This window comes from Epinephelus fuscoguttatus, linkage group LG1 (genome assembly GCF_011397635.1).
Source record: "Epinephelus fuscoguttatus linkage group LG1, E.fuscoguttatus.final_Chr_v1".
Taxonomy (NCBI): domain Eukaryota; kingdom Metazoa; phylum Chordata; class Actinopteri; order Perciformes; family Serranidae; genus Epinephelus; species Epinephelus fuscoguttatus.
Genome location: NC_064752.1, coordinates 11,142,931 through 11,170,611, shown reverse-complemented (window position 1 = coordinate 11,170,611; position 27,681 = coordinate 11,142,931). Strand labels below are relative to the sequence as shown.

Here is a 27,681-nt window from a genome sequence, read left to right as displayed (position 1 = left end):
TCCTGTGATTATCTTATTCTCCTTTTCCTTGATGAGGTTGACATTTGTAGTTTGAAATAAAGATCTCAACAACTGTTGGACAGATTTTCATTAGATTTGGTGCACTCATGGGCCCCATAAGATGAACGCTAATAACTTTGATGATCCTCTGACTTTTCCTTCAGCACCATAATTCCTTCATTTTTTCTTATTAGACCAAAACTTTTTTGAACAGTTCATGAACAAATAAAACCATTGCCACAATCTTTAGCTCTACTTTGTGCTAATAAGCAAATGTTAGCACGCTAGCACGCTAAACTCAGATGAACAGACTATAAACATCCGCATGTTAGCATTGTCATTGTGAACATGTTAGCATTTAGCTCAAAGCACCACTATGCCTACTAAAAAGCCTGTGTCCAGACCATTGAATCCACTCCAAGTTCAAAATGACTGATTTTTCTGGCATCTTGACATTAAACAGTGGTCTCTGAGTTTAATTAAGAAACGACCAATAGCCAAATGACTGCGAAGGGACTCAATTAGCCAATCAGCGTAACAGGAAGGACTAAAGCTGTTGTCAAGCAGTGCACCAAAACCAATAAGGACTACTAACAGCAATGGTGACTGTTATAGAAAAGACAGACGCTTCTATCGAGGATGTTCTGAATTGAACTCTTCTTCTTGTCAATATTGTACGATACTGTAGTTTTTTTTTTTTACTTCCTCTGTTTAGCTTGTAAAACCCCGTCAAAACAAGTACGTTGTCCTGGCTATGCATCAGCGTGGACTTAATGAGGGTCTGTAGTGATTAGTTAGAGAAAATCAAATCCCCTCCCACACAGAAATAAAGCGGACGCAATGTCAGATTGAAGATGGGAACAGAGTACAGCAAGTTGACAAATTCTGTCTGATATTAGGGAACCTACTACAGCCTCAAAGCTGCGACAGGCTTATTAGAAAACTAACAAAAATATCAAACACATACACAAATGGTCTCCCAGTAACGCACCTCATTTATAGGCCCAACATGTGACAGCAGTGCAGTTGATTGAAAAAAAGATGTCTGTGTTTAACACCTGCATCGCCTTGTAATCTGAACCCTGCCTACAGTAAATGGCCTGTGAAGTCCCCCGAGGGACGGCCATCAGGGGAATGATAATCTTTCTGCTTGGTGAGTGGACCAGGCCATGCCAGGTGTTGGAAGAGGGGGGGGGGGTCGCTCAGTCATGTGGCACAGGGAAGTCTGGCACTGGATTCTGTTAGAAAGAGGACCAAAGCTCCACTTGGCAAACGAGCCTTCTGTAAAGTGTGGACGGATGGCACAGACACCGCTCTGACCTTCCTGCAAGGGCTTGGCCACCGGACTGACCCATTAGAAGGGAGATTCATGAGCGACTCCCAAGTGAGGAAGCTTGAGTTTACTGGAAAGCACATTAGCTCTTTCTCTGTTGGCCCCCGTGTGGAAATGCCCACTTAATGTTGCCCTGCATTGCTCGCCACGAAGGAGGAAACCAGAGCTATAGGTTTTCCTCTGTTCATCGATCAAGTGCTCATAGCCTAGGCCTCAAACGCCTTCAGACAAAGACATCCATGGACTATTATTAGAAAATGTAATCATCAAAGTGATGGAGGGATAAAGACTAAATAGCACCATTAAAATCATATCTATCATGGACAATATATGCACGAGATGATAATGTGTGCAGTATAAAGAAGATATAACAGACCAGAATGCTGCACCGCTTATCTGCAAATACACATTAAAAAAAAAAAGCATCTTTCATGCTCGAGTCTCGTGCACGCGCAGCAGGAAAAAATGGTGTCAACTTTCACAGTGAGGGATCCAAAAATAGACCCCTTTCCAATTGGGGATAACATTTGTAGGCACACAAAAGCCCATGATAATCTTTCAATTTTAGGGAAGAACAAAACAATTAAAACAGAAAACACAATGGAACAATCTGTGACAGCGTGAGCACCCGGAGTGAAACAAAGGGAATTAGGACACTTTATGCGCCACAACAAATAAAGGCTGTGATAGGATAGCTTTTAGGGGTCTGAAGCCCCCCTAGGACCGGCTTCGACATTGTTGCGTTTTAATTGCATGGAAGCATCTTGATGCCGGGGAAAAATCTGACCTGGATTCCTGACCTTGTCTGTCACTTTGATGCCTGTTGATGGAGGTCGTAAACTGTCTGAACACTGCTTCCTGTATTGGTGGCATAACAATGGATTTGCAACACTTTATCACGGTCAGAGATGTGATAAAAAACTGAAGACGGCAAAGACGTTTACCACTGTTGCAGAGGACCAATAGTACTGTCACAATGGCGCAAATATCTTAATTTAGCAACAAAAATCTTCTATAAGGCATAATAAACACAAATCTGATTTTCAGTACATTTACCCTTTGCTACATAGCGTGTCATTATAATGGATTACAGTGCTAAAGAGCCCCTTTGATATGTTTATAGCCAGCAACAAAAAATACAAATTATATCAAGGCAGACCTAAATCAGTTTCGACTGACACGTGAAAAGGTTTTGATTTTTCAAACTGGATTACTACTCACATATCTTCACTCACCTGCCATAATCAATTGCACCTTTCCTCTCTTATACATGTTTAACCAACTAGAGGGTTATTGGGGACACGCATCAGTGCTCGTGTTCTCCCTCAGGCTATGGCTGGCAGTCATAGATGATGCTTCAACAGCTCAACACTCCTCTCTGTCTTTCCCCTTCCCTCTCTCTGTCTCTCGTTTTCTCTTCATTCTGCACACCAGCCAGTGCGAGCCTGCTGCTATTAATCTGGCTTATGAAAAATGTTTTGTGTGAATGTATATATATAGAAAGAGGGGCGAGTGGCAATTTTCAAAAAAACCTGTCCTTTGATATAAAATCACGTTTTAGAAACAGATAATAATGATGTGCCGATGATAGGCTGTAAGCAATGCTGTCATTAATGTATCCCCTTTGTTGTGACAGTGGTACAAAATACACCAGCTTTCAAGGCTCAAGACCTTTATGACAAGCATGAAAAATGAGCAAGACGTGCACCATGGCAACCGTGTTGTGTGAAAATTATTCATTAATTTTTTCATTTTGTCCCTACACGTTCGCTGTACCTTTTCAAGAGATAGCCAATGTATTTGCTCAAACTAGAAATTCATTTAGACCCAAAATCACTCTGTTATGTATTTTTTTTTGTAACATATTATCACTCGGCAATTAGAGGCCGGCCTATAGCTGGAGACAACATTGCACTGGCTTTTTTTACACTCTCAACTTTCCTTTCACTCTGTATTGTTTTTTACCATGAGACCTTTCCACACTGTGGTGTGGAAGGAAAGAAGAGGGCAAAGCAGCATCTTTTATGTTGCCCTAAACATCAAAGCATCAAATCATCTGTTGCTCAGAGCGAGCCGCAAGAAAAGAAAGACGAAAATATGAATCTATTGATTGCACTGGCCAAACTGACACCGTGGCACAAAGATGCCAGGCTACACTGCCCAGCAGATTGCACTTCATCACCTCAACCTCTGACACACTGGAACAGGAAACAGAATGCTGGTAATTTACGACCGGGTTTGACGGAGATGTAGATTTTTTGATAAAGCCGACTCTTGGCTGCACATGACAGACATCCAAGTTAGCAGTGTAAGTATATATCAGTTTTACCCTTTAGCTAATCCCAACATTGGTTTATCAAATCACCAGAGAAGTCGTGGTGCAGCAGATAAGACAATCTAAACTTCATTCTATTAAGAAAATGTCAATTGAGTCAATTTAGGGGTCCAGCGTGGTAGATTTAGTGGTATCTATGGAGTGTAGCAGGGATAAGTCTTTTTGTAGGCCGTAAATTAACATCGTCATGATTCCCTCTCAAAACGCCAATGGGATTTTTACATTGAGTTTTGGACTATTGCAGAAAATAAACTCTGTGGCAAACAAAAGTTTATGATAGTTACACTTTTTCTTCAGCAAGATAATCTTCACAAATGAACACCACTTTTATGATTAAAGCATAAATGCAATCGCCAAAAGTAAAAAGCTAATATTAAGCTATAAACAAACTACCCTAGGGTTGCATGACTTAACGTCACCACCGCAATGACGCCGTGATTGACGTGATGATGTTCTGTAGTCTCATTTAACCACTTGTTAGCAGCCACCTTTTTTGAGACACTTAAAAACTTTAAAGTTCATGACTGGGGTATTTTCTGATGTATTTTCTGTTGTAGCACTAAACGGGAAAATCTCTTAAGCTTGTGTTAACCACAGACCACATTTCAGGCATCCCACCAAAAACTCATTCAAAACAACCGCTGACTCTATAAAGAGGGAACCAGGAAGTGCAATAATGCTAACTCATTTCCATGTTTTATTGACACCTATGTTTTTATTCTATATAATCATCTGAAAATAATAAGTGTTGTATTTTTGTTACCTTAACATTAGCCGTTTACAGGCCTGATCTACATACAGAGTGGGCCCAGGTCCATGGGAAAGTTGCTCAGTCTTGCAGCAAATTTTTCCGAGTGGCCACTCGTGGTACTGCAATTAAAAAATGCCCTCCGGCCCATTGGAAAGATGTCTGCAAGCAAGACCAATTATGACTCTTTCTATTGTGAATTTTTGAGCCATGGTGGTTTTATGTTTGTAAAACTTCAAGCCAACAAAAGCAATTCAAAAATCTGTGATGTCATCCCAACATTAAGTCTAGGAGCTGAGCAGGAACTGGTGGACGGGGCCAGCAGGTGAAACACTACTATGTATATTCTTTGGGACACATATCGGAGAAATAAACCCAGAAGCTAGAAAACTTTTTTGGCGTACGTGCCAGGCAAGCAGCTGCACTAGAATGAACAGGCGCCATCTTGGCATCCTGTTTCTTGTTATTATTGAAATCTATGGCGTTTCCTCTTCTCTAGAGTCCGCCATGTTGTTTCTACAGTAGCCCAGAATGGACAAATCAAACAATAGCTCTAGATAGCACCATTTGTGTTTTCGTGTCGACCACCGAAGCTTTCCTTTAGGCTTGGAACACAGGTGCAACCTCACTGCTAGATGCCACTATCCTACACACTGGACGTTTATTCCAGTGGGAATTCCCAAATTAATCAGGTGCACAATTTTTAGGACAGAAGCTCACTGGGTAGACTGACAAACCAACAGCCAAGAGAAAACAAAATGACCACAATGTGGCTGCTCATGGACAGGTCATCAGTAAGCAAATCTCACCATCCCCTACGCCTTGATTAGTTTTTAACATTTCAAGGAGTGTAAATATCATGTATACTACAATTGGTTCACTGCCAAGGTTGGTTGACAGATTAATTTTACTGCCACAAGAAATACTGCACAAATTTGGCTTGCGTGAAGCCTCCATGAGAACTGAATGAGCTGCGTGTCAGGAATGTGGGTTACAGTTAATTTCACTTAGTGCACGACCCAGAGCTGAAGGGATGTTGATGACCTAACCGTGGTCATCAACAGTGCACGGGATGGAGGCAAAAAGACACCCAGGCACACTTGATAAGCACTGTTTACTGTAGCCTACACGTGGCTTTCACACCTCTGCGGCCAAGCAGTGCTGGAAAAAAAGAAACATTTAAAGTTGGAGCAGCCTCCTGATATCACAAGTGGAGACAGCATCCTCTACAACAAAACCCAACACGGATGTTGTCGCTGTAGCCTACTTAAAAGCATATGCACACGGTTATTGAGACACATCACAGCACACACTGACACAGCACCGATTCAACTGTCATGGCTCTTTTTAAACAGCTCTCTGAAGCAAACTTGTGTGTTTTAGGAGCCATTCACTTTGTACACGCATGCAGCCTGTGAAAGGAGGAGGAAAAAAGACAGCCTACAGAAAGCATGCAGCAGGGTTTTCATCATGCCCCCAAAATCAGGCTGGATGTGAGGACAGCCGGAGGCAAATCCAAAAACCCCCGTTCCCACCTTTAAGACACTAGGTCGTGCAAAAAATAATAGCATGACTCTGCTTATTGCACCCCACCCCTCCTCCTCCTCCTCTCTGGTCTCAGGAACGCAGGACAAGCCCTTTTCCCCGCATTCAAGGCGTAGCGGCGCAAAATAATCTGAAGGACACCCCGCCTCCCCCCTTTCCCTCACCTGGCATATCGTCTTCAAAATCCATGTCGTCTTGTCCCTCGTCTTCATTACTCAGCGACCCCGGCATCTTTATCTCATAGCCCCCCAAACCCCTTTTAGGCTGAGAATACTGAAAGTTAACCCTCCAGACGCCGCAGCCCAGGCTCTTTCTTCACCCAAAAAAAAAAAGAAATGTATTCGTCGCTCAGTTACACAGGAAAAAAATAAATAAATAAATTTTATTTTTTTGCAGTGGATCTGGGGCTTTCTCTCCACGAGTGAAAATTATATTATTTTCCACTGATCTCTATCCAGGTCTTCCAGTCTGAAAAATAAGAAAGACAAAAATGGAACACACATGCCCAGATTGTGACGTCTGGTCTGTTGCCATGACGATGCATCCCATAATTTCACCCACAACTAGTTAGTCATGCTCTCTTAGTTACCACTTTAACTAGTAGTGTGCGAAAAGACACACCGTGCGGCAACGCCATGTGCCACTAATAGGCGGATACACTCCCGCGCCTGTCGCCTGCCCATTTCCTTTTGGAAGTCCGGAGAATTGAGACAGAAACTTCTGCTGCTGCTGCTTTTCCATCTGCACAGCTGCTGCTCCACGATACACTCACTGCCTTTACTCTGAATATGAAGCCAGGCTGCAGGGGGGGGGGGGGAAACGACACAATTATTCCTCCTGAAACACGCATGTTTATATCAATTAATATTATTTGGGGGTCTAATTTAGATTTTAATTAACGCCTAAATGCAAATGTTGACAGCCTAACTCTAAATCTGTGTCTTCATGTTGCAAACTTCCACTTTTTCCCAGATGGGGAAAAAAAAAATACACAAGAGCAGCGTAAAGACTGCATGCTGAGAGAGGAGTCCTGCCTGCCAGTGGTCTAACTGTTGTCAAGGTTACCACAGCTGTAACACAGGATGCCCCACAGAGAGCTCACCACGGAGAGCACACGAGTTTCAACTTGACTTAATGGATCAAAATACACAAATCAAAGAGCTCAAGTGTCCTGGATGCACATGCTGCAGCAGAGTTTGATTTTTAATTGTTCACTTTTTGTTTGATTGTGGTCTCTGTGTTAATTAGAGCAAGTCTAATTGTTTTGTTTTACATTTGTTCACTAGAGTAAACCACGTACTTTTACATTTTATGTTAATATAATTAGCTTTGCTGGCTCTGATTCCTGTAAGCAAAATAAAAATAATTTGGTGCAAAAAATAAAATTATTTGGTGCAAAAAAAAATTTAAATAAATAATAAAATAATAATTTGGTGAAAAAAATTAATGATAAAATGATCTGGTGCAAAATAAATAATAAAATAATTTGGTGGAAAAAAAATTGGTACAAAAAAAAACTGATGAAATAATTTGGTGCAAAATAAATAATATGATTTGGTGCAAAAAAATAAAATAATTTGGTGCAAAAAATAAAATAATTTGGTGCAAAAAATAAAAAAATAATGCATGGTGCAAAAAACTCCTAAATATTCCAAATTGTGCACAATAATTGTATTAATAAGGATCTAAAAACTCAGTGAAGCATGCAGTGTTATGTTCTTATTTCTGGTATGTAAAGAACTGCACTTGTATAACGCTTTTATTTCACTCAAAGCACTTTTACACTACACGTTACATTCACCCATTCACACAGTGGTGGCCGACACAGTAACCAGCCACATGCTCACACACTGAGGGAATACCCATTGAGAACAATCTGGGGTTCAGTATCTTGTCCAAGGATGCTTAGACATGCAGACTGGAGGTGCCACTGTGCTGATGCCCAGTGAACAAAAATTAAAGCACATTAAAATAAAGACAACACAAATTTTCCTTTCTTTTTTCTCATTTTATTTAAAGCGGTATGAAGCTTAATCTTCATCCTCTTCCTCCTCCTCGTCCTGGTTGATCTGGAAGTAGCGCAGCTCGTAGCTCTCCTTGGTGTTGGCCACGACCCGCAGCCAGTCCCTGAGGTTGTTCTTTTTCAGATACTTTTTGGTCAGATACTTCAAGTATCTGCGAAAGATAAAAAGGAAGGGGAAAACAGCGTAGAAATGCTGGTCAAAGGGCAGGTATTCCTCATCACTTTGAATCTGCATTATTGAATTTGCAGGTCTGCGGTCTTTAACGTGATTGGGCAAACAAATGGGTGTGGACTAAATCACGTCAAACACAACTTGTGCAAGTTGAGATAAGTTTGATAATAACCTGTGATAATATGCATTTAGATATAAAACCCTAATTTCATAATAGGGTAGAGAAAGTGCTTTGTATTTGTATTTTGGATTACTGACCACCCAAAGACAACAGACAGGTAATTTTAAATCATAAAAGCAGTTTAAGTATACACAGGTTGAGGCAGTGCTGTGTGTCACCTGCAGAAATGCAGTCTATGTATATTTGAATGAATATGAGGATAAGAAGGCAGACACATGCAGAGGTTACAGATGATTACACCAGATATATGAATGGCAACATCTCCCAGTGACTTTTCCCAGTCATAACTTCAAGTGCTCCCTTTGAGAATGGAAGTGGTACAGTCACCCTCTGCTGGTGGTATTCCTAACTCAGACAAAAAGTACTCATGAATGTGTTTATCCTTTTAAAAAAAAAGCTTATGGAACTTAATGTTCCAGTACATTATTATACGTCAGAGTTTGAGTTTGTTGATTGAGGTCACTTCTTGACTTCGATTTTTATGGTATTTTTTTTTATACACTGTTGACTTGAAAATCTGGATGACTTTTAGGCACTGTTTTTGGTCTGCAAACAAAGTTAGAAGTTTGTCTTAGTCCCGTTTTCCCACTTAACCTTAGTGGTATATACTCATATACATACACCCATGCAGTGTTAAATGGATTTTGTTTGTAGTAGCTCAACAGCAACACCTCTTTCCAAAAAAACTGACATTGTGACAGGTCATTGTAGGAAAAGCACAGGTATAAGTAATGAAATTAATTTGCTTGGGTTCCAGGGTTTTAGTATTGTGCATGTTGGCTCACCTTCACACTGGGACACTTGAATACAACAGAGACATTGTCAATGTTGTTATTAACACCTGTGCTTTTTCTACCGACACAATTCAAGCTGTCAGCTTCGAAAAAAGGCCTGTACACTTTATTTGATTACTGTTCCTTCAGCGTTCAGTGGTTCCTGTTGAAAACATTTTTCAGTGCTTAGGCACCACAAAATTCACTTTGGCAATATAGGGCTGGTGGCACAAGCAACAAATAAAACCAAAACTAACTGCAGGGCTAAATACCACTATGAAGGCAAGATCAGAAAATGTCTTGTATTTGGCTAAAGTGACTTTAAAAAAAGGCTGACAGTAAAGGGTGAAGTGACAAAAGACAAAAACCTTTCACATAAACAGTATTTTCCATGCAACTTATTAAAGTAAGCTCTTATATCTTTAGAAAAACTGACAACATGGGTGTAGCAGAGCCTTCCACCTGGGTTTATCCATATTCTCAAGTACATCCAGCCATTAATAATTACCATCAGTCCATTCACAAATGCGTGCTTTAGTACTGTGATGAGTGTCCCTCACAGTCATTCCCTCACATTGAGACTATTCGGACAGGATTAGTTTTACATGGGCACGTGGGGTAATGTCACTTTACCACAGGACGTCGGTAATATTAATGGCCAATTCACACGGAATAAGAAATATCAGTAAAACTACCACAAGTGGGAGGGGTAAATCCATTCACGCACCGCTGTCCCCCCTGTCGTCATGTGCGTATGACGTTGCTTACTGTGCGTACCACACTCGAATCGTGTTCAAAAATCTGCGAAAAACCACTTGTAAACAGGATATGATGAAATATCTACACTCATATTTACTGCTGGTCTATTCGCACGGGATTAGTATTACGTGAGGTAATTGTCCGGGACCCTTTTACGGAAGGTAAAAGTCGCGGTAATCTTTACTGATATCATGTGGGAATGATTACTGACATGGCACATTTGGACGGGACTAAAATCTCTAGTGATTATTACTTTACCCCACGTACCTATGTAAAACTAATCCCGTCCGAATAGGGTTTAAGAGTTTAAACACCTACAAAGCCTAAACCACATTTTTCCCCCATCGATGCAGAAACTCAAATGACACCCCAAACGAGATACTTTCTGTATTTATGGAAGACCTTTTAAAGCAGTTTAGGCTGGCTTATAAATCAGGTTTAACCATCTTTATCATATCTATGGTCAAGGCAAAACTGAAATACATTCAGCTGAGGACTTCATGTAATTTTTGAATACATACAATATAGGCTCAGCTCCTGAACTCCTCATACACAGTAGTGCATGTGGACTGTGAAAGGTGAGGACTCAGAAGACACATTTCAGGTAGAGTATCACTATAGTGTGAGAGTAGATATAATAATGGTGGTAGTAGATATAATAATAGAGCAGAATTGGTCCTCTCAGTTATGTTAATTAACATTTTTTTGGATGAGTCATCAAACTATCAGCACATTGAAGAGAACTTACATTTTTAAATGGGATTTTCCATTCTCCTCTCCTTCACATAAAGATAACCACACCAGGAAGAGATTCTAATTATTCAGCTGCTCCACATCTGGTTTTTTTTCCACAGCCCTATGCTGAGCAGAGTCACTTCTATATTGGAACATGACCGGGATAGGTAGAAACCCATATTTCAGCCACCGGATATTTCAAAACTGATACAAGCTGCACTGTGTTTTGTACCTCTTTGAGAAGGGAACTTCAGAGTTCACTGCAATTTTACTCTTGCTCCTCTCAATGGACACCACACCACCGCCAAGGCTTCCAGCTTTGCCATTCACCTTGATGCGCTCCTGCAGGAATTGCTCCTGTAAATGTCGAGAGCACAGCAAATCACACACAGCACTGGTTGACACACATAACAAAGAAAAATGTCATTACATATGGTTTCATGTACAGTTAAAGAGTCTCTTACAAGTACTGACAGGTGACACACTGTGGTTGACATCTTGTTTGAGTCACACTGGATTACAGTGTCCTTTATTTATTCCTAACTGAGCGTAACCATCATATCCAATGACTTGAGATTGATCCCACTGATGTGACAGCAGTGTCTGACACTCAAGGGTTGTTTCTGACAGCTGCTGCACACTGTTTAACAGACAAGAAGTCTCTTATGTCTCAACTGGTCTACTCACAAAGTTGGCAGCATCCATGATGCCATCTTCCACAGGGTGAGTGCAGTCCAGGGTGAACTTCAGGATCTGCTTCTTCCTCTTTCCACCCTGCTTCCTGACCACCTGCTTTTTCTAACACAGAGAGTCAGAGGGTTACTCAAACTCACATAGACAATCATCATATCATGTTTAACTTTAAAACAGCTGAAAGACGCATTAAAATAATTCCTAAAAGTATCATAAGTGATAGGACATCATTTTCCAAGGCTGAACATCACACACTTTGAAGAAACGACCTAGAATATTAGCATTACCGACAGAACTCTACCGCCGATGTTTCACAGCTAGCTACCGTTAGCCATTAGCCAAACGTGGCTTTAGCTCACACAGTAAACAAAGCTAAATAAACGAGGCTAAAACACCCGTTGCTCTTGTATTACTGTTCACTGATTATATACGCTTCGGCGAGAGCAAGGACAAGTTAAAATACATCGTCTAAATGTAGTTTATTCGGTCACTTCACTACTCACAATCGGGGCCATGGCTGACACATTCAGCAAAAAGGAAGGAGCGAAGGTTCACAGGAACTATAATACCCGGCCGCACGATCGAGCGCATCGATTTATCTGGGCTCGATTCAGCCATTCAGTCAGTGACCTAGCTTAAACTTCCATGCTAATTATGCACAACCAGATATTGTTTTAAACACCAGACATCGATAAAACCTCTTACAGGGGAGTAAACTGGCGCAGCAACTGTTTGAAGAGGTTAGACTTTGTCTAATTTAATGGCCATCTGCTGCCGAATCAGTAAATTGTTAATTAACTGGGAATAAATTAATTTAACTCAAAAATTAAGATAGCTAGCTTCTCTTTTTAGCTATAATTGTTAGTTAGATGTAGGCTACAGTTGCTTTATTAAGTTAAAATATCAATTACAAGAACATATATCAAACAAACTGTTAATATATATAACTGATATCAAACAACTGAGCCACCTCCATGACCAACAAGCAACGCCAGCCACTGATGAAGACCATGATATGTGACTAAAAGATCTGGAAATAAGATACGTGAGTAAGCGGGCCTTGAGTCAAGATTATTTTGTCACTTTTTATTTTATCTCCCTGACTTAACAATGATTTCTAAAATGTGTCTTGCGAAGGACAGAAAACACAGATAGTGTACAACACCTCCAATTAATTAATTAAATGATTAACGCTTAGTTTAAACCACAGGAAGTCAGCTGAAAATCAGAAAGAAAAAAATAATAATTATAAATTTAAAAATGTATATTATTATATATTATTATTGTTATTATTATTATTATTATTATTATTATTATTATTAGTATCATTATTATTATAAATATGGATTTAAATTGGGCCATTCCCCTTAATTAACACCAGATGACATATTTCTGTTCAGTAAACTTCCAAGGAAATTAATTTAAAATTATCATTTGAAAATTATGAACTACACGTTTTTATAAATGTGCTATCAGAGGGTTTGTGGCCTAAACTCACCTTTATCTGTAAGTCACTTTTTAAAACCTATTTATATATAAAGGCATTCTCCTAACTTTTATTTTATTGATTGTTTTATTTATTTCATATTGTTTTACATTACTTATTTTACTCTTTTTCATGTGCAGCTCCTGTTGCCCCGTGTTATTTAACTTTTAAACTGTTTTTATTTATTTATCTTTATCATTGTCTATCTTTTTTTTTATTTTTTGGAAAGCACTTTATGACTTTCTTTTGAAAAGCATTATTGTTATTGTTGTTGAAAAAGTGTATGTCAATGTGTCATTCACTAGTTTCACTACATTAAAGGTTTTCATATTTTTGCTATTTAATTAGAATTAGATAACTTGTATTTTTCTATAGTATATAGTGTTGTGTGAGTGTTGTTTAATGCAACAAAACAATACCCAGCTTCATTTATGTAGTACTTCTCTAAAACAAGGTTTCCAAAGTGCTAAGAGGGCATTAAAAATAATGCATTATGTGACAAAGTTTTCCTCTAGAAGTCACGCAGCAGATTAAACAATTTGCAGTGTTGTAATTCCCCCCTTCCCTCCTGTCACCCTGCCTTGGGGTCCAAGACGTAACAACAGTGTGTAACATTAGAAATAGGACAACTGTATTTTTAATCTCTATGGCACAGCAATATTAAATGTCCCTTTTGCACTTTGGCAACACTTGGGGGCTGGCATGAGGTGTGTGCTGTCAGCTGCCTGGCGGTGGGACCCCATCGGCCTACTATTGAAGAGTTTCTGCATTGCTGTCATTCCTGCTGGGGGGTAGCTGATAGCACCACTGAAAGGTAAGACAGTGGCTCTCTGTGCTTTCTGTAGACTAGCCTACTGCATTTACAGTAGGATTTGTTGGCTGGATATAATGTTGGTGCCGACAATGTCTTTGATGGTATTTACTTGCCTTCTTTGAACTGTGTGTTGTCACTGAAGTCCAGGGCACTCATTACATGCCAGACAAGGTAAGAGACAAAGAAATACGCTTGTTTATTCCAATTAATATCTGCATCTCTTGATCAAAGTGTTTCATATGACAGTCAGTCCTAACCTCTCTTATAATAACTGGAATATTTGGGGCATGCTGAAGCTTTTTTGTTCAGTAATGAGTTGGCTTTTTAAAAACTTGTCAATCAAGTGATACTCACAGTTTGTCATTCTTCACATACTCTGTTGGCAGATGGCCGGAGGAATCTTCACCAACTTTGATAACCTGTATAACGTGGACTGCACTAATGTCCACCCCCTGGTGTGTCACCTGTGCCATGAGCAGTACCAGTCTCCGTGTTTACTGGACTGCTACCACATCTTCTGTGCCCGCTGCCTGCGAGGCCGGACCAATGACAGCCGTCTCAGCTGCCCCCTCTGTGGGTAAGAGATAGCACTGTGAGGTTGGGCAGGACTAATTTAGGCTGCATATGGATTATCGATCTTGAAAGCAATGGAAAAAATATGGAAGCAAATGAGAGACACAAGTATTTGAATTTGTCACTAAATCTGTAACATTGAAATGTAATCACCACTAAACTCATAGAATTATTTATTTTACTCTGAAAGCCATGGGTCTGATTTTTTTTTCTTTTGAATTCACCTCTTTGAAATTATATTATAAAATATTAAATTTCTTAATTTGCAGTTTCAAATGCTGAATTTGAATATTTGCAATTTTCACAAATTCAAAACCAAAAATTTTAATTTTAATTTTAATTTTAAAAAATATAGATTCAGGTTGCTCAAATTCAACTTTTTTTTTTTTTTTTTTTTAAACTTTAATTTTTTGATCTGAATTTGACCAATTGAATTTGAGCAACCTGAACCTATTTTTTTTTCTGAAATTCTGAAACTTTAATTTTTGGATTTGAATTTGTAAACATTAAAAACAAAATCTAATTAAATTTTTTAAAATGCAGTTTAAGATATCTAATATTTTAAATATCAAAGAGGTAAATTCAGAGGAAATAAATTCAGATACATGGTTTTAAAAGTAAAATATTTAAATTCTATGGATTCACTGGCGTTGAGATTAATATTGATTAATATCAATATTAAGTATTCAATGGCTGTTAGAATTCAAATAGTTATGTCTCCTATTTGCTTCCATAAAAACCCAAACATATGTTTCTTTTTCTCTACAGTCAGATTTCAATGGATGCTTTGCTCTGAAACTTTTTGTCTATTTGAACTTTCCTAAAAACTATGAAGGTCTACTGTAAGTCATGTTTCTGAACTTGAAATTGATGTTGAACATTGTGGTTTGGTGTCTGCATAGGATATCTGAGGCTGGATATCACACCTGTGGTATAAGTCCATAAACCCTCACACACCTGAAAATATGATGATGCTGAGTCGTGAGCAGGTGATCTCAAACGGCTCAAACATGATTAAGCTCTTTAAATTAGTGTAAAATATCATTTTGCCCCTTGAATCCTCTGGAGGGTCAAACGTTTTGTGTGAAAAGCCAAATTTTTCCCACAGGCCCCAGTTTTGGGCAGCGTTGCTCAAAGGGATTCGTTCCACATAAGTTGATTAGTAGATTGGTTTGGTTCGTGCAGGAGATTTGGGGAGAATCCCATTGGTTTCAGAGAGCATCAAGTCTCTCTGTTTTGGTTATAGGGTGCTGCGCAGTGACCCGCTGCTGGCCTGGTCTGGGCAGGGCAGGCCTGAGTGGCTGGAGCAGCTGCAGGGTCATCCCGGTCTGAATTAGTCCTTGGCCCCAGCGCTCAGCGGGGCCAGCAAGTTCCTCTAAGACCAGTCACACAGCAAACAAAGCATAGTGGTATTTGGCACCAGTGCCAGCAGCTTAGGGCAATCAAAAACAGTCACATGATACCAATCCATTTCATCCCCTATTAAGGAATGACTCGTGGTTTCCAGTCACCTTCAGGTCTGCAGTTTTAACTTTCCCCCATCAAAGCACACAGGGATGTATAGAAGAGGATGTCTACTGCAACATTATTATACCAGGAGTCTTTTCTACTGCGTCTGATACAACCTGACCCAGCTTTTTCGATTCTTTTTTTGTGTGGATGCAGAGAATCAAACAGTGATGATGAGTTTCGATGTCACTGAATTATTCTCAACTGTTGGTTTTATGTCCCTTAGATACAGTTTTGTTGATTATTATCTCAGAGGAGACAATGACTCTGATATGCACAATGAAAAACATACACATTAAAGGTCCAATGTGTAGGATTTTGGGGGGATTTAATGGCAGAAAATGGTATTTAATATAATAAGTGTGTTTAGGTCATAATCACCTGAAAAAAAGTGTAGTGTTTTCTTTACTTAGGAATGAGCCATTTATATCTACATAGGAAGCGGGTCCTCATCCATTTAGATGAGATGTCGCACCGCTATGTTTCTACGGTAGCCCATAATGTACAAACCAGACACTGGTTCTAGATAAGGCCATTTGCGTTATAGAGTCAGTCTCCATAGTTGCCCATCCACAATGAGCAGTGTGAGAAAAACACATTTCTTTTAACGTGAAACTGCTTTATTCAGTGTTTTCACTGTTTTAAAACATCAGGTCCGTTTGTTTTGGAAAGGAAGAGATCGCTGCGGATAATTTGGCTCCCAGTAAAAAATCCTGAACGTCATTCTTTATCAAAGAAAAGAGGTGAGCTCACCCGTCTGCAATGAGTCAAACAGCGTCAGAGAAACACTGTAATTGTCACGTGAAACTGCTTTATTCAGTGTTTTACTAGTTCTAATATTGCAGTCTGTTTGCTTTTGAGAGGAAGAGGCCTTTGTGGATAATTCGGCTCCCAGTAAAAACCTCCTGATCAATGAACACTAAGGGAATTCTAAGCAGGTGAAGTTTCAGCTAGTTGCAATCTGCAGTCCTCCCCGCTAGATGACAGTAAATCCCTCTAAATCTTACACGCTGGACGAGCGAAGAAAAAATTAACTTCAGGCACTCAGGCGTGGAGCAGGAACAGAATTATTTGAATTCATGTGAAAAGCCATTATCCCAAAACATCACTGCTTACATTTAAAAAACCAACCGATTTGGACCCTAAGATCTTCGTCAGGGTGCAAAACGGTGGACAGGAGTCAAGCAAAACATTTTTGTAAGCTTGGTAGGGGGTGTCACCCAATCCTGATTAATAAGAGAGCACAGGTGGGTGACGGCAATGGATTACAACGAGAGGCCATTTTGAAAGTGACACGCCTCCCCAAGTGTCCGAAACCGGTCAGTGTTTTAATGCAAGAAGCCATGTTTTGGAATAAAGGCCTTTTAACCGAATTCAAATGCATTTGTTCCTGCTACATGCATGAGTGCCTTAAGTTAATATTTTCTTCCCATGTGCTGACCCTTTAAGAGCACCTGCATTTTTTCTTGAGTATCATATGATAAAGACAGTCCTCGAGCACACTTCTACCTCGTTCTCCAAAGGGTGATTTCCTTACGCACTGGACCTTTGAGAAAGAAAATCAACAGGCAATCAGAGACATACAGAGCTACAGGGATGATGTTTTTCTGTAGGCCAAGACAGAAGTTAGTCTCGCACTGATTCCCTTGTTAAAAAAGCCTACAGGATTTTTCCTTTGGATTTTGGATTATTATTTATGATTTGTAGCAAACAAACGTTAAAGGATACTGACGTCTTTTGTTCAGCAAGATAATCTTCACAAACAAACACCACTTTTATGACTTTTTAAAACCTAAAAGCAATCGCCAAAAGTAAAAAGCTAACATTAGGCTATAAACTAACTACACCACTGTCACAAGACTTGATGTCGCCACCACAGTGAGGCTGTTAAGTTGGGTTCGGCGTGTTAACCACAGACCTCAGGCATCAAACAAAAACCTCACTGACTTTGAGACATGGGAAATTGAAGTGCTGAAATGCTAACTGATTTCCGGGTTTTAGGACTTACTCCCGCACTACTCTATAGCCTGCAGATGGTGGACACCCACAGTACACATTACTATACAACACCACCATGTAGTGTTATAAAATAGAAAGATTCACTGTGAAAAACTAATATTAGTCACACTCAGAACTACTTTAAAAACTGAAATCATCCCTGATGAGCTGCTCCTGGGTTCAGATTCCACCTCCTCTTGAAATAGTGTTTCTGCTGAGGCTATATATGTTTGAATTCATAATCACCCACATTCTTTCCACATGTCGACACTATACTATGAGCTAACTGCTGTGAATTAAATATAATTATAAAATTACCTAGGCAAACTACGGCTGAACCTGAGGCAGCTTCCACATTATCTTCCTTATAGCTATTTGATATTAACCTGTGTTGAGGTAGGTAATGGGAACTAGTCAGCTGTATCAGTTGACGTAAAACCAGCAGTAGTGCTTTTATTCATAGCACAAGGTACTGGAAAAAAAAAATAACATTGGTTTTCTATGGAAATAACCCTGTGGGCTCAGAGCCGCTGTGCTCTGCTGTCTGGGCTCAGGCTACAGTGGCCCGCTGCCTGGCAGCTACTATTTCCATCAGCAGCAGCAGTCCGCTAACAGCTGCTCACTCAAGAACCATGTAATCTAGGAATTCACTACTCTGCTATTAGTAGAACACAATAGATCCCCGTTGCTATGAAAACTAGATAAAACATGCACAGCAGACAGGCGAGGAGCATTAGTGTCACTGCAACTGAATCAAAATGAGGCAAACAGCATTATGGTTAAATCAAACAGGCCTGTGTAAATGTGGCTAATATGATAGAGGCTGGCCGCTGCATCTGATGCCACACTCCTGTTGAACCTCAGATTTAAAGGTCACTGTGGTAATTGTTTAACTCTTTGGGTTACCAACAGTTGACTCTTCCAAATCGGGATTAGTTGGTTGTGTTTCAACATTGAGGCAGGAGTTGAACACATATGAAATGGGGGGATTTGTGCCTATTTTTGCATCACTTTATAATGCAAATGTATAATTTGGTCAATATAAAAGTCTTCAGCTTCTTTCATGGTTTTTTTTGGCCCACAGACTTGAGTTTGTCACCTCAAGTCTGTGGGCTCCAGTATATGTTGAACCAAATCTGTGAAATCACTCCCGATAAAAGATTGCCCTGCTCTGAGAGCACCAGACAGGCCTGTGATTCCTTGTGAGGCACGTGACGCCTGTTAAAACTGTTTCTTCATCCAGTTCAGTAGCTCTCAACCAGAGATCTGGGGATCTCCAGGGGTTGTTGAGGGAGTTCAGTGGGTCCCCAGAAAAATTGGAAATAGTTTATTTTCACTTTTTAATTCACCACAGAAGTGAGCCCAATGTCAGCAAGAGTCATAAGAGTGACAACTCTGATCATAGGTTTCACTTCATCTACAGTTATGTCCCAAACCAGGGGTTGGCAGCCTCTACTATTAAAAGAGCCATTATTGGCCAGAAAAAGAAACAAAATCTGTCAGAAGCCGCAAAACATATTTGAGTAAAGGTAACAGCCTGTTAAGTCTAAATTAGCCCATCAACATTATGAATATTCCTTAATGAGCATTCATTAATATGATTTACTGCAAGGTAGCTGCTCTGCAGTTGGCAACTTATAATTATTTAGTGCTTTAGCTTTACAGCAGAGTGGTTTTGAAAGCAAATGAATCTGTCCACACACTATTAAATCCTCTATGATCCTCCAAGACTTCTGCTGTTTTGGAATCCATAGTAAGCCTTGCTATGGAGACACTAGGCAGCCAACAGTACTGAAGTTCAGCAAAATTTAGAGGAAAGGGCACCAGGTCATAGAAACATGACGCACATTTTAGTTGATGAAACGTTAAAACATTTTTTAATTCAGTGTACAGGCTACACATTTTCACAGCTGTAGAATGCAATAACCACACGAGGATTATGACAAATGAAAATCTGGATGTTTACGTCAGAGCCATAGGGAGCCAACCAAGAGGGTCCGGTTGTATACCTCTGTCCCAAACTGTAGATGACAATTGTAGAATTCTGGGGTCTCATTTATAAACATGGCGTGCACACAAAACGAGGCCTGAAAGAGGCGTACGATACTTTATACGCAAAAGTTGTGATCTATAAAAACAGACTTGATGGGAGAAACTTTGACCCATGCTAATGAACATTTTAGAGACAGGAAATTGGAGAAGCAAATGGTGAGGTGAAAGCCTAATTGTAGAAATTGTCGAGTACTTTTTGGCACACAGCATTTTTGGCTTTTGTCTGTACATACATTTTCAGTATGGATGCTATGCATTGTTTTAGAAATGAGACCCCTGATCTTAATTTGAAATGTAGGTCTGTGACCTTATGTGACTCTATTTACAGGTCCTTAACGAAAATGTTAAAAAATTACTGGTATAGTTAATTAATTATTTGAGAGATAACTAGTTGGCAGCTATTCCGATCGTCAATTATTTCAGTAAAATATAGTTTTCCAAGATAAAAGCATCCTCTGGTTCTGACCTCTCCTGACAAGATTTGCTGCTTCTCTTTGTCATCAACAGAATCTCTCTGAATTTTAGACTGATAAATTTAGGAAGTTGGAGATGCTGCCTTGGGCTGTGGGAAAATATTTTTGGCATTTTTCATTATTTTCAAACAATAAAATGATTAATTGATTAACTGATCATGTAAATATGTAGCCCAAATATATACATTTATACTATGATGTAAAGATGCGCACAATTAGTTGATCAAACACTGCAACCCTCGCTGGTCAGCACCACAAATGTTAAGTCATTAAAATGTTCATAATGCACAGTGCAAAATTTTCTCAGACAGTGTTTCACCTTACAGATTAAACTGTGCTGTTTTGACTGTTCTCTTACTTTCAGACTAGTAGACTGGTTTTAGTTTAGACTCCCATTAAAACATCAGGGAATTAAGTTGTTAGGAAAATCCCTTCTTAGATGATCCTGCAGAAACTGTCATACAAATCTCTAGAAACAAAAAAGCACCCAGACTTGAGAAGAATCTAAATCAATCAGCCTGTGTTTATAGTACAGTATAAATTCTGGCTGTTCCTCGGAGTAATTTCACAGATTAGTGCAGAAAATTACATCTGCCAATTCAAAGAGCAGAGCTAAACTATCAATTTAGAAAACAATTTATTTAGATGATGTCATGCTTACAGGTGTATAAAGAGATGAATTTGTCTCGCAGTGCGTGGTCCTCTGAGAGACAAAAAAAAAAATTATAATGTTGAATCAGAGATAACAGGGCGCCATCTTCTGGAATGTCACAAGAATGCAAGAAATGACCAGTTAAAGGATTTCGTCTTTAATAACTGCAACATCAATGTGTTTTACAAATAATGTTTGTCTATTTTCCCTGTACGTTTAGACAACTTAGAGCTCCTCTCCCTGATTAATATACTGATGAAAACAACCCTTCACCCAGTGTTGAAATAAAAATGTATGAAAATGGAAGAAAATATGGAGCGATATAATGAAACTGGGTTTTTGACATGACATTAAGTCCACTGTCAGCTCGTTCAGTCCTCTCAGGGGACGCTGGCAGGTCACTGTTCCTCCAGATACCCCTCAGTCTTCATGTCGTTCAGGCCGAGATCTTCATTCTGCTGGAACGTGCGGGTGTACTTCTCAGTGGTCATCTCAGGATCAGGATCCGGAGCGTAGACATTCTGCAAATAGCTGTTCCCTGCCGGGTCGTCCAGGACGAAGTGGACATCCAACTCCCCAGCTATAATCTTGTCGATCTTCTCCCCAAACGCCTTCAGCTTCTCCACCCGATCTGAGGTGCCGCTGTCGCCGCAGATGAAGGGGTTTTTGGAGACGATCAGGTCTTTGATGTCTTTCAGCAGACCCTCCAAAGTAGTGAACTTCCCACCCACAGCAGCCATCCCCAGCTCAAAGTTCAGCTCAGGGATGAGGACGCCGCACGTCTCGGACTTCAGCACGTCCCGCGTCATGTCTGAAGGGTCGGTGATGTGCAGGGTGATTTTGGTGCCCTTCTCCTCCGTGGCTCCACCTGACTTCACCTCGTTGGTCCGGTGGCCACAGCTGTCGCAGTTGGTGGCCATGATGATGACCTCCTTGAAGTGAGGGATCTGGACGAGCTTCATGTTGGTGGAGGCCGGCGCGTTGCATTCGGGACAGTTGGTTTTGAAGGACAGAACCTCATCTCTCAGGTCCTCTTTGTCGTTGCCAGCCGGTTCCTCTTCGAGGTCATCGTCAGCCCTCAGCCCCAGCTTGATGTCCTGCTGGACCGTCCGCTTGAACATGGACACAGTGAGAGCCTCATCCTTCTGAGGGGCGGATGGGTTTTCCACAAAGCTGTTGCCAGATGGATCCTCGATCACCAGAGTGAATTCATTTTCCACCTCTTTTAACTTCTTCAGCTTCTGGATGAACTCCTCTATCTTGTCAGCCACCTCTGGGTCTGCTGCCCGCCTGGCAGGTTGGTCCTGCTCCAGCCCTGCGACTGCTCGGTCTAACAGGCCCTCCACGGTGGAGAGAGCACCTTTCTGGGTGTATGGAGGGATTTCAAAATCCAGCTCTGGGATCCTGGTAGTCGCACTGTCTGCTTTCACAACCTCTCTGTTCAAGTCTTGTTTTGTTTTGACTTTCAGAGTGTAACAGACCCCCTGGTCCTGGATCCGGCCCGCAGACTGGATCTCAGTGTTGGACCAGCCGCAGTTGGCACAGCTGAAGGAGCTCACGATGATTTCTTTGAAGAAGGGTATTTTGGTCAGAAGTAAACGTGTCATACCGTTCTGGTAGCAGTTCATACACAGACTCTCGATCTCAGTCGGCTGCCAGTCCTCCCCGTCGGCGCTAATATCCTTGAAGAGGTTCTCGCCTCGCACATTTCCCTCCGAAATAACAGACATGTTTAACGTCGGATATGTTTCTCTTCGGTGGACAAACTGCTCACACGCGCACCCGCTTCTCCTTCAGAGCTGAATATCTCTCGAACTTTCTAGACGACGCCCTGTCCAGCCTCACCTAAAGCACACGTTAGATGTGCTCACCGTGTTTGACAGCCTCTTCCGCGTTCTCTTCTTCTTCTTCTTCTTCTTCTTCTTCTTCTTCTACGGTGGATGCGCCCTTTACGTCACTGCTGCCCTCCTCAGGTTTTCTTTGGTACTGCAGCCCAAGGATTACTGTCTTAATAGTTTCCTTCCTGCAGACAGGGCAGTCATACTGACGATTTAAATTATTTTTGGGACTATTTCATTCATATCTTGCACCGAGGGCACTTTAGTTAACTAAAACTAAACTGAAAACTACAACTAGGTGTGAATTTTTTTTAGTTATCTGACATGAGTAAGCGCTGGTTTATTGAGACTGGGATGCAGGGGTGTAAATATAGACAGTGCAGGCAGTGTGGCTGCACTGGGGCCTGTGGGGTGGAGGTGTGGGGGGGCACTTGCAAATGATTCAGATTGCCACCTCGCAACTACACTTGTGTTCAAAGAAGAACTCAGATTAAATAAAAAATGGTGCCATTTACTACAGGCTGTATGGCCTCAGAAATGCAAACCCATCTCTGTCATGATCTTTTCTTTTCTTTCTTTTTTTGTAACATAGTCAGTAGCAATCTATAACAAAATTGTATGCTTATTCTACATGAACTAGAGAAACCATGAATAAACTATATATATAAAAAAACGTTCAGTAAATGAGTAATTTCTTATTTTCTTTGACATTTATTCCTCATATACAGGTATGCAGTAATGGTTTTGGGGTAACTTGGATGTTAATGTTGCCTAATGTCAAGTCTCTTTTTGATTATGTGACAAGATGATATGATACGATAACTAGTTTAAGCGCAAAATCTGTCAAGACTGACAAGCTGGGCACATCTGCAAGTGAGAGGTCATGCCTTTTAAACGTAAAAGCAGCAGTAAGAGAGGTCAAGAGAGAAACCAACAGGAGATAAAAGTACTAGTGACTAGCGTGCACTGGGGCCCGTGGTAACTACCTTACACTACTGCTGGGATGTCTACATGACTGTCATGATAAAGTGTTGTGTTTGTATTGTAATACCTATTCTGATCTTCATAAATCTTGCCCCTGACAAATGCCCTACATATTGTATATATATTTTTAAAAAACAACCTAAAAGTTAGCTAAAAAGAATAAAAACACTAAAACGCAACCTTTTTAAACAATAAAAATAAAATGAGCAAACTCACTCTGGAAAATAACTGAAACTAAACTGAATAGAAAACAATATTTAAAAGCAAAATAAAATTAAAAACTAATAAAAAAAAATACAGAACTATAATACCTCTGTCCTGCACTGCACTGTGGCTGCACTGAAACTTTTATTTTCCTGCTTTATTCAACTGCAGCTTATTTCTGTCTTCTATTTTATTTTACTCTTTATGGATATGCTATATGTTATTTATATTGCCATATGTTTATTTTATCCCTTGTCCTAATGCCTCTTTATATTTCATGTACAGATTATAATTTTGACTTTAAAAAAGCAGCATATATTTTTTAAGCCTCTTCTCTTTCATATCTAGAACATTTTCCATTGTGCGGCTTGATTCAGATTTTAGATAGATTTGCCCAGTTGGTGGAGGGATGCTGTATTGTGAGATGGATTTCTTCATACTTGAGATAGCTTGTGGTTTTTGTTTGAATTGTTCATGTGAAAATTTAATGTTTCTATTCCATGGATTTTGTCCGCTTCATGTTTTAAATATTGCCAATAGCTTTGTTTTTGTAACTCTGCACGGGAAGAATCTCAGTGTTGTTGGATCACTGAGGAACACTGTGGTAATCTTATTGTATATAGATTTTTGTAGGCGTATTTGTTTCTCACATTTGAGACCTGATTAGCTTGTATTCTTTTTGTCTGACTGTATACTTGTTATTGATGTTTTTTTGTTGTTGTTGTTTTAAGGAATGTGGGCTGGAATTAATGTTTTCATTTTTTACAGGTGCTCCAATCTGTTCAATCTCTTGACACAACAACTTGCCCTTGTTAAATGTTCTTAAAAACACATCTGCTCATCGCTCCTAATTGAAAAAAGTTGAATCTATGATGAGGCTATGAAAGTTTTTCAAAAGTTTATTTACTGGGTGCACTGGAGGTTTCAAGTTTCCTCATCATACTTCTGTTCACAAAGTTGCAATTGAACCACGATAGGCTTCCAATCCAGCTGTGATGTCACATTATCCTGCTGGCATGTACACATGTTACACTCAGATTTAAGGTGACCACACCCTCCAGCAGATGAACGTGAAACCAGTTTATTAGTGTCAAACTCTGCACAGTGAAGCTCAAACATACAAATCAAGTAACAAGATGACAGACAGGTTTCTGAGTGGAGAGGGACTCGTATCACTGTTCTTCTTGTTACTCCACTTTCATTTTGATCAGATAAAGCTATTTTAATTATCAACTTGAAGAAAGACACAAAGACCTGCCAGTGCAACTAATCTGGTGATAAATGTCATGATCTTCTCAGAATGTCTGAATGTCTGTCTTCACTACAGTTACCTATCCATACTAAAAGGGAATAGCTTGCTGCCGCCAGAAGACCGCCTGCTGAAGTTCCTGGTCGACAACAATGCAGACGCCGAGGAGACAGTGCAGTGCGCCAACTGTGACCAGGAGAGTAACATAAAGGTACAAACTGACAGACAGTCTCACATAAATATTCAAATTTATTAAGATGAAGGCCACCCAGAAATTGGGCCTTCATTTTAAAACACACTCTTCTCTGTCATAGAAAGTAACTGAACACAGACATGAAATAAATATACACTTATGTTATATGAAAGCTCAGCCAGGACATGTTGGTGACGCTCAATAACAGAGAAGGAGAAAAAAGAATGAGTCCCAGAAATCATGTTAGACAAGACATCTATCAGACGACTACTGATGATCAATACTGCAGAGAGCACGTGAGTCCTGTAGCACCCAGTGATGCAATCATTTCCTAAAAATGCTGAAAATAACACCTGGAAATGTAATAAAAGTTGCACAAGACCTTACTTTAAAATTTAATGAAATCCAACAATGTAATAAAATGTCCTGACTGGTGGGTCACTTTTTTTCAGTTTGATGATGCAATAATTGTGACGAACAATGTAATTATATGTAAAAATGTTTGCTTTTTCTCTGAAATGAAAAGTGTGCAAGTAAAATATTGTTAGTGTCACGTTATCCCACTGAAAACTCTTATAATTTAACAGTGATTTAATGTTTAGCATTGTAAGCTCAGGCTTTATATAGGATCTCTAATTTATAACAGATGGCAAATGGTACATTGTTATCAGACAAAGATGCATTAAGCTAAAATACCCTGCTGATTGCTCCTTATGCAAGTACTGTCCATTAGACCAGAGTGACCTAAGATAGTGGATCTAAGATAAGATCCCATTAGAGGATGACAGGATGGCTAACCTCACACAAGAGAAGCGAGCGATGACGGCAGAGCAGTTGATTCATCGCCATGAAATGTTCTTTTGCATCTGAGTCAACAGTGATTGTTAATAAACCAAGTATCTGCTTTACTTCGCCTAATCTTGTGGAATTGAAAGGGGTTACAATTTCAAATGAAGTACACTTAAGTACATTTAAAAGTAGAAACTTTTTGAGACTTTGGCTCAGTTGCAGCCCCACAGATTATGATGAGGAATCATGGATTTTCTAGTTTTAAAGGAGGTCCTGACCTTAAAAATGTTACTACAGTATCGGGCAGGACATTTTATTACATTATTGATCAACTTTTTATTAGATTTTATTACATTTTCAATCAAGTTAAGTGCAACTTTTATTACATTTTTAGGAAATTATTAGAACACTGGGTGCTTTGGTCCTGTATAGCTTTATGTCTGAGGATATAAGAGAGAAACAAAAGGTTAAACAGGGATGAATCCAGCATTTTGTGGACAGAACCTCGACTTTTTACTGAAGAGGAGAGTATGTATGTGACTCTTAACTCTGATGTCTTTCATCAAAGGTCCAGTGTGTAATATGTAATATAACAACTTAGTATTTTTTAGCGTATAATCACCTGAAAATGAGAACAGTTGAATTTTCCTTACCTTAGAATGAGCAGTTTCTCTGTGGGGACTGGATCTTTGTGTATGGAGATCGCCATGGTTTTACAGTAGCCCACAGCGGACAAACAGAACACTAGCTCTAGATAGGGCCATTTGTGTTTTCACATTTTTGCATTTTCACGTCAGCCACCATGGTTAGAAGCCCATCTGCAATGAGCACCCTATAAAAAACACTGGCAATGTGAAACTGCTTTATGAAGTGTTTCTATCAGTTTAAATCATCAGCTCCGTTTGTTTTGGGGAGGAAGAGACCTCTGTGGAGAATTCAGCTCCCGGTGAAAACCTCCTGAACGTCTACATCTTAAGTTATCAGAGAAAAAAGGTGAGCACATGTTAAAATGTGGCGGGTGAGCCACCTGTCTTGGACATGCGAAACAGCATTGAAGAAATACAAATTTGTAATGTTAAATCGCTTCATTTGGTGTTTTAAATCATCAGCTTTGTTTGTTTTGGGGAGGAAGAGACATTTGCGGATAATTCAGCCCCTGGTAAAACCTCCTACACAATAAACACTGAAGGAATTCTAACCAGGAGAAGTTTCAGCTGGTTGAAATCTGCTGTCTTTACTGCCTGATGCCACTAAATCCCCCTAAATCTTACACACTGGACCTTTAAGGCAAAGAAGTGTACATATCTGACACCTGAAAACACTATTGCAGCTAGATTCTGTAATTTGGGATGTTAACACCACTATGTTCACCACTGTGTTCAAAACAGTTTTCAGATTATGGCAACTATTTGTTTGTAAAGAAATGAGACAGTCCTGGTGAAGAGTCTTCGTATTTGTGCTACTGCAGTGTCTTCTATTGTACTGCCACAAGGGGGAGCCAGAGGAAAAATTTAAAATTGCACTCATAGTAGCTTATAGACAGGCATAATTTTCATCACATATTAAACAA

The 27,681-nt window shown here is 39.8% G+C and overlaps 4 protein-coding genes across 10 annotated transcripts in view; 1 reads left to right on the top strand and 3 right to left on the bottom strand.

Annotated features, from left to right (window-relative positions):
* chd5 (chromodomain helicase DNA binding protein 5) overlaps positions 1-6,589 on the bottom strand; it is a 66,231-nt gene extending 59,642 nt beyond the window's left edge. For all 4 annotated transcript variants that reach the window (XM_049582521.1, XM_049582530.1, XM_049582539.1 and 1 more), the window contains exon 1: positions 6,126-6,589. In XM_049582521.1, the coding sequence (XP_049438478.1) occupies positions 6,126-6,192 (67 nt within the window). In that variant the 5' untranslated portion in view covers positions 6,193-6,589. The remainder of the gene's footprint in view (positions 1-6,125) is intronic.
* Positions 6,590-7,948: 1,359 nt separating this feature from the next.
* Positions 7,949-11,892, bottom strand: rpl22 (ribosomal protein L22). The gene is made up of 4 exons (XM_049592880.1): positions 11,801-11,892; positions 11,292-11,402; positions 10,837-10,961; positions 7,949-8,136 (listed from the first exon to the last, which is right to left on the bottom strand). The coding sequence occupies exons 1-4, from the start codon at positions 11,810-11,812 to the stop codon at positions 7,992-7,994; spliced, it is 393 nt and encodes a 130-aa protein (XP_049448837.1). The 5' UTR covers positions 11,813-11,892; the 3' UTR covers positions 7,949-7,991.
* Positions 11,893-11,905: 13 nt separating this feature from the next.
* Positions 11,906-27,681, top strand: part of rnf207a (ring finger protein 207a) — a 41,752-nt gene continuing 25,976 nt past the window's right edge. The window contains exons 1-4 of one of the 4 annotated variants that reach the window (XM_049592206.1): positions 13,086-13,597; positions 13,740-13,768; positions 13,984-14,174; positions 25,208-25,340. In XM_049592206.1, coding sequence (XP_049448163.1) covers positions 13,757-13,768; positions 13,984-14,174; positions 25,208-25,340 — 336 coding nt within the window. In that variant the 5' untranslated portion in view covers positions 13,086-13,597; positions 13,740-13,756. Of the gene's footprint in view, positions 12,343-13,085; positions 13,598-13,623; positions 13,769-13,983; positions 14,175-25,207; positions 25,341-27,681 lie in introns of those variants that run through there. The other 3 variants (XM_049592356.1, XM_049592281.1, XR_007450621.1) reach the window with 3 other exon arrangements.
* Positions 20,823-22,760, bottom strand: zpr1 (ZPR1 zinc finger). Its single transcript, XM_049592453.1, has one exon. The coding sequence runs from the start codon at positions 22,582-22,584 to the stop codon at positions 21,253-21,255; it is 1,332 nt and encodes a 443-aa protein (XP_049448410.1). The 5' UTR covers positions 22,585-22,760; the 3' UTR covers positions 20,823-21,252.

Coding starts and splice junctions, on each gene's coding strand:
- rpl22 (XM_049592880.1), bottom strand. Junction 10,962..11,291: donor TCATGGATGCTGCCAACTTT/GTGAGTAGACCA, acceptor CGACATTTACAG/GAGCAATTCCTGCAGGAGCG. Junction 8,137..10,836: donor GAAGTTCCCTTCTCAAAGAG/GTACAAAACACA, acceptor TATCTTTCGCAG/ATACTTGAAGTATCTGACCA.
- zpr1 (XM_049592453.1), bottom strand. CDS start 22,584: ATGTCTGTTATTTCGGAGGGAAATGTGCGAGGCGAGAACCTCTTCAAG.